This window comes from Phascolarctos cinereus, unplaced genomic scaffold (assembly GCF_003287225.1).
Source record: "Phascolarctos cinereus isolate Bilbo 61053 unplaced genomic scaffold, phaCin_HiC Scaffold_2;HRSCAF=192, whole genome shotgun sequence".
In the NCBI taxonomy this organism is placed as follows: Eukaryota; Metazoa; Chordata; class Mammalia; order Diprotodontia; family Phascolarctidae; genus Phascolarctos; species Phascolarctos cinereus.
This window is the reverse complement of record NW_027555625.1, coordinates 292,072,533-292,087,572: the sequence shown is the minus strand read 5'-3', so window position 1 is coordinate 292,087,572 and position 15,040 is coordinate 292,072,533. Positions and strand designations below refer to the sequence as shown.

Genomic DNA, 15,040 nt, shown 5'->3' with positions numbered 1-15,040 from the left:
GGCTTCCCTGGCCTTCTCATCTTAAATCCTACCTTCAGCAAGAGGTCTTTCCAGGTGTCCTCTCTCTTCCCACACCAACACACACTCTGCTAGTGCTTTGAGATTGTTTTCCATTTACACTATATTTTGTATGCATAGAGTTGTTTACGTTTTCTAAGAGAAACGTGAGCACCTCTAACACAAAGGATAACGAAAGTTAAGTTCTGGGACACTTTAAAAATAGATGGGGCCATGTGGCAACATCTCCAGGTCAACAAGTAAACAACCAAGTATTACGCACTTATAGTATATGTATGTATTGTGCGCAATTCTAAGGATACAAAGAAAGGCAAAAAACAGTCTAAGTCCTCAAGAACCTTCAATCCTTTTTTTTTTTAGGCAATTGCGGTTAAGTGACTTGTCCAGGATCACACAGCTAGTAAGTGTCTGGTCTGAGGCCGGGTTTGAACTCAGGTACTCCTGACTTGAGGACCGGTGCTCTGTCCATTGCGCCACCTAGCTGCCTCAAGACACTTCAATTCTTAAGGCAGAGATAATATGCAAACAATTGAGTACCAACAAGATACATGCAGGGTAAATTAGAGAGAATCTCAGAGAAGATACTTAACATTGTGAGGGATCTGGAAAGGCGTCTTGCTGAAGGTGGGATTTTAGCTGAGACTTTAATTTTTTTTTTTGGCTAGTTAATAGGGTTAAGTGACTTGCTCAGTGTCACGCAACTAGTATGTGTCAAATGCCTGAGGGTGAACTTGAACTCGGGTCCTCCTGACGCCACCTAGCTGCCCCCTAGCTGCTAAGACCTTAAATATGCTAGGAGTAAGAGGCGAAGAGGGAGAGAATTACAATCATGGCGCGGGGAAGCTAGTGAAAATACAAGGAGGGAGAGGCCGTGTTCTGTTGGAGGAACAACAAAGAGGTCAGGGTCTCCACCAGGAATCTCTTTAATAAGCAGTCATTAAAAAAATGAACTTAACATCAACAAAGATGAATATTTAAATAGTCAAAGAACAGGAAAAGAGGATTGCATATGAAACATTCTCAATTACATAGTAAATTTAACACCCGGATACCAACTCTGTCCTGGGTTTGTGTCCCCTTCTGGCCTTTCTTTCTGCTCTCTGCGCATTTTTACAAAACGTGTCCTGGATGCTCTTTTCTTTTTGCATCTCCATCCTACCCACTCCGCCCCAACTCTCTCCCTCCCAAAATAAACCCCCTCCCTTGTTATATAGTTAAGCAGTTCCTTGCCACGCCATTTGTAAAAGTGACTCTTTGGGACACCCCCCCCAAAAAGGGCGCGGGGGAATAATTGGCTCCTTAGCTCCACGCCAAGACCCGGCGGCGGAGGCCCCGGGGAAGGGCAGCAGGAGTTCAGGTGCGGCGGGTAAAGTGCGCTAGGTAAGAACACAAGGTCCGGGGGCTCCTCGGGAGGGCTGAGGTGAGCTTCAAGTTGATTAGATGACCTGAACGGGCTCGGAGACAAGGCTCATTCCCGCCCAGCCAAAAAGCCACGCCACGACAAGACCCTTACCCCTACCCCTGCCCCTTCCCGGAGCCGATCAGCAAAGCCAGCCCTTTTTTGGCCGAGGGTTACTGCGCACGCGCAGAGCCTCGCCCTCAGGTGTATACTCAGGCCGAAACAGGGTATGGAATAGAAGACCATTGGGTTGGGGATGGGGATGGGGATGGGGATGGGGGTGGGGGTGGTGATTTGCGCAGGCGCTGTGCCTCGCTCTCAGGTGTCTGTTGGGAAGTCTTCAGACTTGGGGAGGAAGAGAACGTTTTGGCTGGGCTGAAGGGAGGCGTAGCAGGGTCTTCGTTCCCCTCCCCCACTCCCTCGAGAGACCTCCGCAGAGTCCTCCGGGGAATTAGGTTGTGCATTAGTCTCTAGATAATTAAGGATTCCCCCCTCCCATCTTAGTACTCAGACAGAGTGCCCTGGGACAACCTCTAGAAAAGGGATGATTGAGGCAGAGGCATGGAGAGCAATCTCCTTGGCAGGAACTCGATTTGAGGGTGGGCTGGGTGGGATGCCAGATTTGCCTTTTTTTTTTGGGTGGGGGAGGAAAGCCTATGGGGAGTCAGCTGATGCAGAACAGTAACTACTTTGGAAGACCCCGCAGCCCGAATTATGTATTTTTTGACCTCTTCTGGAATCCTGCTTTTGGCTGTCGAACTCTGGCGTTTTAGCCTTGCTGGGTCGGCATTGTATGGGACTATCACGAGGATTAGCTGTTCCCCTGTAATTAAAGTTTCCTGCTGGAAGTTTTCCCCGCTTAACCCACCTCAATTCTTTAGTCTTAAATCTCTCCTTTTCTATATTATAACGTGTGTGTACGTATATATGTATGTATACACACATTTATAGTGAATAAGAATTGAACAAATGGAACGTTAGCTTGGAAGGGACATTAAACATGGTCCAATTCCCTCTCATTTTACAGTGAAGCAACTAAGACTCAGAGACTGACTTGATCATTGAGTTCACAAAACCAGAAGTAGAACACAGGTTCTTGAGCTCCCAGCCCGAGTATCTTTCCACTGCACCTGCCTATATGATACAGTTCGGGTTGATATCTCTCAGGCTCCCTGAGATCAGAAATAAGGACCGAATTAGTTTTTTCCCTCAAGCATAAGCAGCACTAAGTTTCCAGGTGGTGCTGGGTACAAGACAAAAGTTCCCTCTTCTGTTTTATGACTCAGCTCTAAGGACCAAGGTAGCTTAGTGCGGTTCTCAAAAGCGCTGCGTAAAGGCGCTAAAAGGGAACCCAGCTGGCCTAACGGAGGCTAACATTTGTTGTAAGCCTCAACATGATAGACGGAAGGCGGCCCCCAACACCAGCGCACACGTAGGCTAAGTTCAGGCTCGGTAGGAGCCCCGGGCTTTCCGAGGTGACCATAGGCCTTTCCAGTACCAGGCAACCCTTCCCTCAGGCCAGCTTGCCTCCTTTCCTGAAACTGCACCACCCTTGCATTTCATGGGTTTCCACGGCTCCGGGGGACACAAACAGGAGGAGGAGGAGTAGGTCGAGGAGGAGGCCGGGAGGGAAGGAGGGAAGGAGGGAGGGAGGGTGGAGGAGTGAGCTCAGCCAGTAGGGGGAGGGGTCAGAGATCGAATCTCCAGCCCAGACTGCCAGCCAGTCCAGCACTGTGCTGGGACACAGCGCCACGGCGAGACCGATCGGAAGAGCCCCCTACCCCTGCTTCCAGCATCCTCAGCCTTCCCCAGGCCAGGATCCAACATGACGGACACCTTGCCGCCCCCGGCCGGCCGACCCTTGGAGGAGGGGGAATGCTATTTCCGAAAGGTGGGCTGCTCGGGGATTCGGGGTTGGGGAGGGAAGGTGTGGGGTGGGGATGGGGTGGAGGGAATTGTGACGACTTTAGGTGAGTTGGGCTCCTACTTGGGCTCTGGTGGTGCCACGTCCCGGGCAGGTGCAGTGTGTACCAGTCCCGGGAAAGCCTCGGAGCCCCTCGCTCCAGGCCCCCAAAGCTGCTCAGCGCCCTATAATCTCCCGGGTCAGTGCGAGGAAATGGACGATGGAGATTTAGCCTGTCTGAACTGGAGTTTGTTCTGGAGAGGAGTCCCTTCCCCTCCCTCCCTTTGCTTCCCACTCTTTTCCTGGCCTTTATTGGAGACGTGTGGATCCCATGAGGTCGTGGGGAATAGGGATGTGCTGCAGCAGGAACTTTTTTGGAGTTTAAACCCAACGTCGAAGGATTGCTTAAGCAGAGGAGTAGATGTTAGAATGATGAAATGAGGTGATTCTGAAGGCAACTCGATAGAGCATTGAGATTTGAGGAGTTGGCTAAGGACAGGACAATAGTGGTGGTTTAGGATTTAAAGAGGGGAGAAACTCTTCTAATGGTCAAATTACCTGTAGCATTCTAACCTTGGGAGTTCATTGGTGATTTCCCACACCACCAGTTTAAGCAGGTGTTCCTTCAAAAAGTTATATGAGTTCAGATGGAAACAACAGAATACTTTTTCTCAGCCCCGAAGAAATGAGTTGACAAAGGATAAATTAATATGAAAATTTCATTTGACATTTGCATTAAAATTTCATTTTCCTCAGTAAGTATTTGAGAATTGTTTTGACCAGATAGATGTTTTCTTTGTAAAGAGCAGAGAGGGGAAAAGAGTAGACAGTGTCCTCAAATCATTGCCAATGAATTTTGTACTTATTTGGAAGTTATTTGTTATTATTTTTACTTATAAAACCCTAGCAAAGCAATTTGTTACAGTATTTCTCACTTTGGGATATGCTATTAGAGTTGGTACAATGGATTTAAGACAGATTTAAGTTAGGGAATACTACTGTAGTTTTATGGCAGGTCATTTAACCTTTAGAGGCTTCAGTTTCTCTAACTGCAGAATGAGGAGCCTACATTAGATGATTTCTAAGGACCTTTCCAGCTCTAAAATGGTATCATTCTATGACTTTGTGAAAGTGCTGAATTAGGGAAACAAAGCTCAGGGAGACTTTGAATCCAAGTATCAAATCTGATTAAGAGAGGGCAGTCAGGTTTCAGTGTGGGTGTTAAAGGCAGTAATTTTTTCCCACTTCCACAATTTATATGAATACTAATTTCATTTGCCTTTCAGCAATTCTGCATTAGCAATTATGAACCATGTGTGATTATATAGCATGCAGGAGACTGGAGTGAACCAGGATTATGGGTCATATTTCCTTGAGAAATATAAGGGTCAGTTCTGAACTAAAGTTTTGCCAACTACACCATTAGTATTTATTACCTTCCAGCAGGGTGCATGGTACTTCCAGGCAATTTAGAGAGCAGGGAGAAGACTTGCCTATTCCAGAGATAATGATTAGGCAATAGAGATTTGGATGATGCAATATCCAAATAAGTTTAAGTAGGCCGGACCTACTATAGAAAAGATACACAGTTACAAAATTTGGTTTTAGAGGCCCTTTTTCTATTTTGATCATTGTTCCGAGATAATATGGTTCAGGGATAAAAGATATTGGGTAGAAGTGATAAGGTATTAGGATGACACATATTACTACTTCAGCTCTTTTCAGGTGAATCCAAAAATACCTCTTCTGGAACTTTGCCAGTGATGACTAGGTTGGTTGAGTGGTTGTTATTATTTTTTATAGCTTTCTGGGTAGAGTATATAATTGGAAATAGGGAAGTGAAACTTTGTTTCTCACTGTACAGTCAGCTGTCAGCTATTCAGGGTCTAATTATCCAAACCTCTTCCTACTCCTTTATGATCCCTATCTTTGAGCTTTTTTTTTTTTGAACTGTGAAGTAACATCTCAAGAGAGGAAGAATAAAATAGTAGAAAGAAGGCTGGCTGTGAAGACAGAAATACCTGGTTCCAAGTCTTGCTTCCTCTGTGTTTGTATGTACATATATACACACACACACACATATTTACATAATCATATATGTGTGTGTGTGTGTGTGTGTATATATATATATATATATATATATATACATTCATACACACGTACATGGGCAAGAGAATAACTCTCACTGCCCCAGGCAGTTCTGTATGTCTGTATGTAGTAGCTCAATTGCTGTACTGTATCAATACAGGTAGAGGTTTCTATGCCAGAAGTTCGCTACATAAATGAAATCACAGATGTGGACTTAAACAAAAAGCAAAAAAAAAAAACACAGAAAAGGATGGGCAAGAGGTCAATTACCGCTTAACTGGCTAAATCCAATGACCTAGTTTCAGTCTTCATACTCTGACTTCTGAAAAGCTTTTGACACCCTGCAGTCACCCCACCCCTCTTCTCCTAGATACTCTCTTCTCCTTTGATTTCTGTGACACTGCTCTCTTCTAGTTGACAGGCAAGGTAGAAAGGTGACATGATCTGGTGTCAGAGGACCAGCATGAAAAGACCAGTGAAAAGAACACTGACTTGGGTCAGAGGAACTGGGTTCACATTAACCTTCCTGGCCCTTATATTCTACATGTGTAAAATAAGGGAGTTGGACTGGATGGTCTCTGAGGTCCCTTTTCAGTTTTAACTCAATTATACAGTTTTCCTCTCTACATCTTGGGGGGTAGGGCCATGTCACCCTTGCAATCTGGAAAATCTGAGTAAAAATTTTTGGTTCTCCATACCAGAGAAGAAGTCTGAATTATTCTTGTATTAAAAGATAAAATACATTGATTTTTATATACTATACATATATTTTATGCATTTCTGAATTTCTAAACTTTTTCTGTGTTATCTGCTAGCCTTAAGAGTGTCGTCTGAGGCTTCCACAAAACTCCAAAAAAATTCCAATTTAATTTCATATGCCGAGATATATCGAAACAAGATGGGGAAAGTTGCAGTGTGGAAGGGATAATTGTACTATGATCCTATGACCTGGGTTCAAATTCAGCTGCGCTATTTAACCAGTATGACCTTAGGGATTTTTTTCTGTTCTTTAGTTCCATCTTCTAAAATGAGGAGATTGGATTTGATAATCTCAAGGTTTTTTTCCATCTCTAAATTAATGATCTCCCTGTTTGTCTGACTGTTCTTTCTCAGTCTTCTTTACTGGCTTATCATCCATCTCCTGCATGCTAAGTGTAGATGACCTATAAAACTCTGCCTTGGAACCTTTTCTCTATGTACCTGCTTCCTTGGTAATCCCACTACCCTCAAGGATTTGAAGATAAATGTCAAATTCATATGTCCCACTCTAATCTCTGTCTAGAACTATAGTCCAAATCACCAACTTGGTTGCTAAATATCTCTACCTGTATGTGTCTTTGGGAATTCAGCATTCCCAAAACATTTTCCCCTCTAACTCTTCCCCTCCTCTGAACTTTCCCGTTTCCATTTAGGGTGCTACCACTATCTTCCCCCTAACTTATGTTCACAACTTGGGTCAGCCTTGACTGACCCTCTTTCCCTCTCCCAAACCCCATGTAGTCAGTTGTCTAGTTCTGTCATGGGCAGCTAGATGGTTCAGTGGATAATGGCTTGGAGTCAAGACTCATCTTTGGGAGTTCAAATTTGGCCTCAGACACTTCCTAACTGTGTGATCCTGAGCAAGGCACTTAACCATGCTTGCCTCAGTTTCCTCATTTGTAAAATGAGCTGGAGAAGGAAATGACAAACCACTCCAGTATTTTTGCCAAGCAAACCCCAAATGGAGTCACAAAGAGTTGGACACAATGGAAAAATGACTGAACAACAAATTTCTGTCAATTCTCCTTCCATAACATTTCTTCACATCAATTTTCTCTGCACTCACAGGACCACTACCCTAATTCAGACCCATTACCACTTTTACTTGGTTTTAGTAGCCTCTGCATTCATTAATCTCTCTGCTTCTAGTGTCTCCTTTTTCCAATTCATCTTCCACCAAGGTGCCAAAGTAATTTCTAAAGCTCTAAGTAGCTCTCCCCTTTGGAACTGGTTACTACGAATGTGGAAAGTCTCATATGCTGTCAGACATGATTGATGTGTTGAAATTCTTTGTTTTTTCTTAAAAAAAAAACTTTGTTACAAAGGATGGCTCCCTGGGGAGGGGAGAAGGGAGGACTATATTCAGAAATGAAAGATAGATTTAGACACTGGAACTTTGATTTCACTGGTATAGGGAACTCCTGGCTGAGGAAATTGCCTCTACCATTGTGGTATGGCACTTTCTCTGAAACATAGGGATTTGCCTAGAGCACTGAGACATTAAGTGATTTGCCCCTGGGGTCACACATCGAGAATGTGCCAGAAATTGGAATTGGATTGCAATCCAGGTCTTTGTGATTTCAAGGCTGGCCCTCTATCCACTACACAATGAAGTCTCAGATACAAAATAAATCTAAAATAAACTAGGAGGATGAGAATGAGAAGTTCTGAAACGCATTTTGACTGTTTAAAACTTACATGATCTTGGGTAAGTCTCAGTCTCTCTGTACCTCATTTTTCTCATCTGAAAAAAAATGACAGAATTGGACCAAATGATATCTAAGGGTCCTTGAAATTCTAAATAAAAGAATCTGAGCAACATGGCACAATAGAAAGAACACTGGACTGGGAGTCAGGAGGTCCACATACTCATTCTGACTCTACCACTAAATGTTATGTGACTGGATACAAATCACTTTATCTTCCTGAGGCTCAGTGTCCTCATCTGTGACATGAAAAAAGTTAAATTCTGTGATCTTTAAGGCACCTTTCAAGTCTGACATTCTATGCCTATAGACCATAAGATCATAAATTCAGAGGTAGAAGGGACCTCAGAAAACGTCTAGTGTGACTCATCTTTTTGAAAAGATTTTACAAATAGGTCACAGTTCAATTCAGCAAGTACTATACTGTACTAGGTATCATGGAGGACACAAAAGAAGTATGTCCCCTTGTAACAGGCTATGGGGTGATATTAGGGGCCCAATCTTATGGGTCCCTAGAGCTTTCTTTCCAGAGTAATTGGGATTCAAAAGAACCTAATACTCAGTTTGTCTCAGATTCCCCTTAAGTGTCATAGAGATGCTTAGTTTCAGTTTTCAAATGTGAATTTAAGTTTCTAGAAAAAAATGTGCTTATAAATAGTATGAGGTTTATGGAGATATATTATAGGATCATTGGATTCAGAGCTGGAAGGAAACTTAGAGATCATCCAAACTGATGTCTTCATTTTACAAATGGGGTACCCTGACATCCAGGGAGGGGAAGTGACTTATCCAAGGTCATACAGGTAGAATAGCAGAGCTGGGATGCAGAGATCAGACCTTTACACTTCAGATCCAATGATCTCTCAACTATACTGTGTATTTTATCTCTATGAGCCTGTATAGACTCTTTAAGCTCTTACTCTGTGTTAAAAGTTTTAAGATAATAAATGAATAAAGGATTATTCTGGATGGAGCAGATCTAGATGAGGGCTTGCAGTATAGAAATAAATGGAAGGAAAAAAAGAAATAAATGGAAGAAAAGGACAAAGGGAACATAAAAAACATTTTGAGAAATAAGTTTGAGTGTAATTTCCATTGATCTAAGATAGATAAAGGGAAAACCTGTGATAGGTAGCAAACCATAAAAGATACCAAGGTTGGAATTTTAAAAATGAAGTTCTTTTACCCATGGAGAAGGTAAGCATTTATGTGAAATAGCAAGATGAATCACCACTTGAAAATGTTAGTGTAATAGAGGGAGTTCCCTTCTACCTCAGTTGATGAAGTCATAGAAGGTGAGGAATATATTCACAAGGTGTTAATGAAGTGTTAAACTGACCAAGGATGCTCTAAACCCTGATTCCTTTATGAGGTACAAACATCTCTGTGATTCAGTCTGAAAAGGAACCACCCAACTAATTGAACAAACAAATTAGCCATGCCCTTGAGGCTTTTAAATAGCTAGACTCTGGACAAATTTCAGGGATCAGTTGCTGGAGGCAGTTGTGGAGGAGACTTCTGCACCCATACCAGAGAGCAGACCAGAGGGAGGGGATTTTATCTCCTCTGCCTTCCCCTATAAACCATATGGCTTTATATGGTTGCCGCTTGACCAGTAGATGGACACTGTATGCAGCGGAGAGTAGAGACACACAGTCCATACAGACCAGGATAAAGACAGTTATATAAGGAGAAAGTCACTCGAAGGAGTGAGATTTCTGGGACAAGAGAAGAGAGCCAACTGTGGTTTTAAGAAAGGAGTCTTGAGAACCTAGCTGAACAACCTTCTCAGTAAAATTGCTGCAACCAAGGGAAAGCCTTGAAAAGACTGCACAAATAGGGAGAAGACTTCTAAGCCCTACAAAACCAAGAGTTGTGAGTTGCCTTTGCTACACACGTATTGTGTATGAGTGCCTCGCTGTTATTGTACATTACTTTTATGCACATTGTTTCCATGGATAATGTGTGTATTTATGGGAGAGTATGCCCCAGGTTTGTGGGAGACTTTTGTAGCAACTGCTTTTATTTCTTTGCTAAGAGCCCATGCCTCTACTGTCGTGAGTGTTAATGCAAAGTACACCAGTAGGGGCTTATGAGCTATCATTAGTAGTGCAACCTCACAGGGTTACCCCTAGGACCTGAGCGTAATTGCTTTTCTAGGGAACCAAACCAAGAGTATGAGTGGAAATTAGGGGAACAACCCAGAGGGGGTATTGTACTCCATATATGATTTTAAAATGAAACTTGTTTCTCTTAATTGTGAAAAAAAGTTTTAAAGTTGTATCAAGGAAAAAAAGCAAAATTTTCTGTATTTTTTAAAAATAGAAACAAAGTGAGTCTTCCTGATCAGTGACTTATATCTTGTTTTAAGTCAAGTTGATTTCAGTCAAATCCACCCCGGAATGGGAAATAGGTTTAAACAGTTGGCTAAAAGAACTAATATCAAAAGATAATCATCACAAATTAAATTCAAGAAGCATTTAGTATTACAGATAATTTAAGTTGGCTACAGATGTACAACAGTTCCTTTTATACATCAGGCTTGGTAGTACTGAAAAGGAAAGGAAAAATAAAACCTTTACCATTTCATTGGCCATGTCCAAAAAATGTCTCAACTTGCACGATAAGTCCCTTTTCTCCCTTTGAGGAGGTAGGTAGCATCCTAGGACCTCTGGGATAGTGGTTGGTCTTTGTATTTGATCAGTTTCCCATTGAGGAGGGTGGTGTGATAGTAATATGCTCATCACTAGTGCTCTAGGTTTGATATAGTCTACTTCTGGCTCCCAGTCCACTTCTTTCTTTTACCCAAAGCCTAAACACAAGTTCTTATACTTTCTTTCTTTCCTCTTAAACCCTTCCTTCCAGTCCTCTTTCTGTGGTCAGAATTTGTTTTGCTTAGAATTAATCTCGCCCTTAATCTACCCTTCCTCTTATTCTTCCCTCTCCTTTTCCTTTATTCCTTCTGTTTTGCTGCTGAGTGAAATGTATTTCTGTAGCCATCTGTGTGTGTATTCTCTCTCTTGACCAGTTATGATAAAAGTGAGGCTCAGGAGTTGCTCTCCCTACCTCTTCCTGCTTTTTTGTATAGTCTACTTGTGTATCCAAATTATGTGAGATAATTTCTCCCACCTTTCCTCTCACTTTTTCTCTCCCCTGTTGTATTCCTTTTCCTTTCTTTTAAATAATCAAAATTTAAAAAAAAACACAACTAAACAAAACTATTCCCAGGCTTTCTTATCAGAGTCTCCAAAGCTCACAACCTAAGTGTCATCTTTGACTCTTTACTACCTCTTAGGTCCCATGTCCAATCTGTATCCAAGGCCTCTTGACTTCACCTTTGCAACGTTTCTTGAATACACTCCCTTCTCTCCTCTGATGCTGCCATTGTCTTGGTGAGCAGCCCCTCAGCCCTTCACCTTCCAATAACCTGCTTCCCACAAGTCTCTCCCCATCCCAGTTCAGCTACTAGAGTGATTTTCCTCAAGTGCAGGACTGACCATGTCACCCCAAATTTCAGGCAACTCCAGTAGCTCTCTATCATTTCCAGTATCAAATAACAAAATCCTCTATTTGTCATTCAAAGCCCTTTATAACCTAGTCCTTCCCCTGTCTGTCCAGTCTATTTATACCTTATACCTATTATGTAGCCTTTGATCCAATGACACTGGCCTTACAGTTCCATGAACCAGACACTCCTATCTCTTGATTCTGGGCATTTCCTCTATCTCCTATGCCTGGAATGATCTTTCCTCATTTCTATGTCCTGCTTCCCTGGATAAAATTCTGTCTTCTATAGGGAATCTTTCCCAATCCCTCATAATTCTAGTGCTTTCCCTGTGTTAATTATTTTCTATTTATCAGATATAGATATATAATTATGTATCTATATATGTGTATCTATCTATCTGTCTATCTATCTATCTATCTATATCTATCTATCTATCTATCTATCTATCTATCTATCTATCTATCTATCTATCTATCTATCTAATATACAGGCATATCTGTAGAGATATGACGGATTTAGTTCCAGGCCACTGCAATAAATTGAATATTGCCATAAAGCCAGTAACACACATTTTTTGGTTTCCCAGTGCATATAAAAGTTACATTTACATTATGCTGTAGTCTGTTATGTGTGTAATAATATTATATCTACTATATGTATATATTAATTAAAAATATTTTATTGCTAAAAAATACTAACCATCATGTGCCCTTCCCTCCCGCCACTCAATAAACTACAGTAGCTCCCTGTTAACCTCCACAATCAAGTATAGAATCCTCTATTTGGCTTAAAAAATTTTTTTTAAAAAAGAATTTATTTTTATTTTCCAACATTCATTTCCATAAGCTTTTGAGTTTTAAATTTTCTCCCCCTCCTTCCCCAAGACAGTCTGCAATTTGATATAGGCTCTACATACACATTCCTATTAAACATATTTTCATGGTACTCATGTTGTAAAAAAGAATTAGAACCAATAGGAGGAACCACAAGAAAGAAGAAACAAAACAGAAGAAAAACAACAACAAAAAAAGCAAATAGCATGCTTCAATCTCCATTCAGATTCCATAGTTCTTTCTCTGGATGTGCATAGCATTTTCCATCATGAGACTTTTGGAGATGTCTTAGATCTTTGCATTGCTGAGAAGAGCTAAGTTGGTCATTGCACAATGTGGCTCTTACTCTGTACAACATTCTCCTGGTTCTGCTTACTTTACTCAGCATCAGACCATACAGGTCTTTCCAGGTTTTTCTGAAGTCCATTTGGTCATCATTTCTTCTTTTTCTTTCTTTCTTTTTTTTTAGGCAGTTGGGGTTAAGTGACTTGCCCAAGGTCACACAGCTAGTAAGTGTCTGAGGGTGGATTTGAACTCAGGTCCTCCTGACTCCAGGGCGGGTGCTCTGTGCACTGTGCCACCAACTGCCCCTGCTCCTCATATCTTTTAGCACGATAGTATTCCATTACATTCATATACCTCAACTTGTTCAGCTATTCCCCAGTTGATGGGCATCCCCTCAATTTCCAATTCCTTGCCACCACAGAAAGAGCTGCTATAAATATTTTTGTATATGTGGGTCCTTTTCCCATTTTTATGATCTCTTTGAGATACAGCCCTAGAAGTGCTCTAGCTGGGTCAAAGGGTATGTAAATTTTTATAGCCCTTTGGGCATAGTTCCAAATTGTTCTCCAGAATGGTTGGATCAGTTCGCAGCTCCATCAGCAATGCATTAGCATTCCAATTTTCCCACATTTTCTCCAACATTTATCGTTTTCCTGTGTTGTCATGTTAGCCAATATGATAGGTGTGATGTGGTACCTCAGAGTCTATGTGGCTTTGAAAGCCCTTTTCAGCATGGCCCCTTCCTACCTTTCTAGTCTTCTTATACCTTGCTGCCCTCCATATACTCAATGATACAGCGACTTTGACCTCCATGCTGTTCCTTTCACAAAGCTCTACATCTTTGCACGTGCCTTTTCAGAGGCCATCCTTCTGCCTGGAGTGCTGTCTCTCCTCACCTCTGCCTCCTGACTTCTTTGGCATCCTTTAGACTCCGCTCAAATCTCACCTTCTACATGAGGCCGTTCTAGGTCTTTCCTCCATGCACCCACTTCCCTTTAAGATTACCTCCTATTTACACTGTATATAATTTACATGTACGTAGTTCTTTGTCTCCCTCTTTAGAATGTAAGCTCCTGGCGGGCAGGCAGCCTTGCCTTTCTGGCTGTCCCCAGCATTTAGTGTAGTGCTTAATAAATGCCTACTTGACTTTTTGAATTTCTTATATATCTTGGAAGTGAGATCTTTACCAGTCAGCTGTTTGCCTTCTAATTTCAGCTGTTGGTTTTGTCTGTACAAAAACATTTGCGTTTTATGTAATCAAAATTATCCATTGCATATTCTATGATCCTCTCTATTCCTTAGGTTTTTTTTCCCCATGAACTCTTCCCCTATCTATAGATAGGAAAGGTAATTTCTTCTTTGTTCCTCTAAATTTATTATATGACCTTTTATATTTGTCATGTAATATTTGGAGCTTATCTTGATATACAGTATAAGAAATTTATCTATACCTAATTTCTGGAAGTCTGTGTTCCAGTTTTCCTAGCAGTTTTTTTTTGTCAAACAATGAGTCATTAATCTAGTAGCTGGGGTCTTCAAGTTTGTTAAATACTGTGTCACTATAGTTATTTGCTTCTGTATGTTGTGTACCTGATCTGTTCTAGTGATTTTTAAAAAGCAATCTGATGATTACTGCTTTGTAGTGTTGTTTGCAATCTGATACTGCTAGACCTTCCTTCCTACTTTCTTTTTCTTTATTTCCTTTTAGGCTCTTGACCTTTTGTTCTTCTAGATCAATTCAGCTATTTTTTTTCTAACTCTTTAAAATAATGTATTTGGTAATTTGGAATAGTATTGTAGGGCAGCTAGGTAGTACAGTGGATAGAATGCCAGGCCTGGAGTCAGGAAGACCTGAGTTAAAAATCCAGACATTACTAGCTGTGTGGCCCTGTGTAAGTGACTTAATCCTGTTTGCCTCTGCTTCCTCATCTTTAAAAAAAAAAAAAGAGCTGGAGAAGGAAATGGCAAAATCTCCAAATAGGATTGTGAAGAGTTGGACAGGACTGAACAAAAACAACAGATAGTACTAAATAAGCAAATTAATTTATTATTGTCATTTTAATGCTATTGATTCAGCATATCCTAGAGCATTCAATATTTCTATAATTTAGTTATGTCTTTATTTCTGTAAAGAGGGTAGTATTGTTGTAATTCGTATAGTTCCTCTGTGTCTTGGTAGGCAGACTCCCAAATATTTTATACATTCTGTAGTTATTTTTGATGAAACTTGTCTTTCTATCTCTTCCTACTATGTTTTATTGGTAAAAGGCAGAAATGCTGATGATTTATTTTATTTTTGTAACATTGTTGGAATTATTTCAATTTTTAGTTGACTCTCAAGGATTCCCTAAACTATCATCATTTGCAAAACAAAATGGCAGTTTTATTTCCTCCTTGCCTATGGTCATTCCCTCTGTTTCTTTTTTTAAATTTTATTTTTAGAGCTGGCATTTCTAGAACTGTATCAAATGGTGGTAATGATGGACATCCTTGTTTTATTCCTGATTTCATTGGAAAGGCCTCTAGTTTTTCTGCACTATA

General features: G+C 41.1%; 1 protein-coding gene across 1 annotated transcript in view; it reads left to right on the top strand.

Annotated features, from left to right (window-relative positions):
* Positions 1-3,082: 3,082 nt before the first annotated feature.
* Positions 3,083-15,040, top strand: part of RHPN2 (rhophilin Rho GTPase binding protein 2) — a 73,116-nt gene continuing 61,158 nt past the window's right edge. Inside the window, exon 1 of the mRNA XM_020985035.2 lies at positions 3,083-3,308. Coding sequence (XP_020840694.1) covers positions 3,243-3,308 — 66 coding nt within the window. The 5' untranslated portion in view covers positions 3,083-3,242. The remainder of the gene's footprint in view (positions 3,309-15,040) is intronic.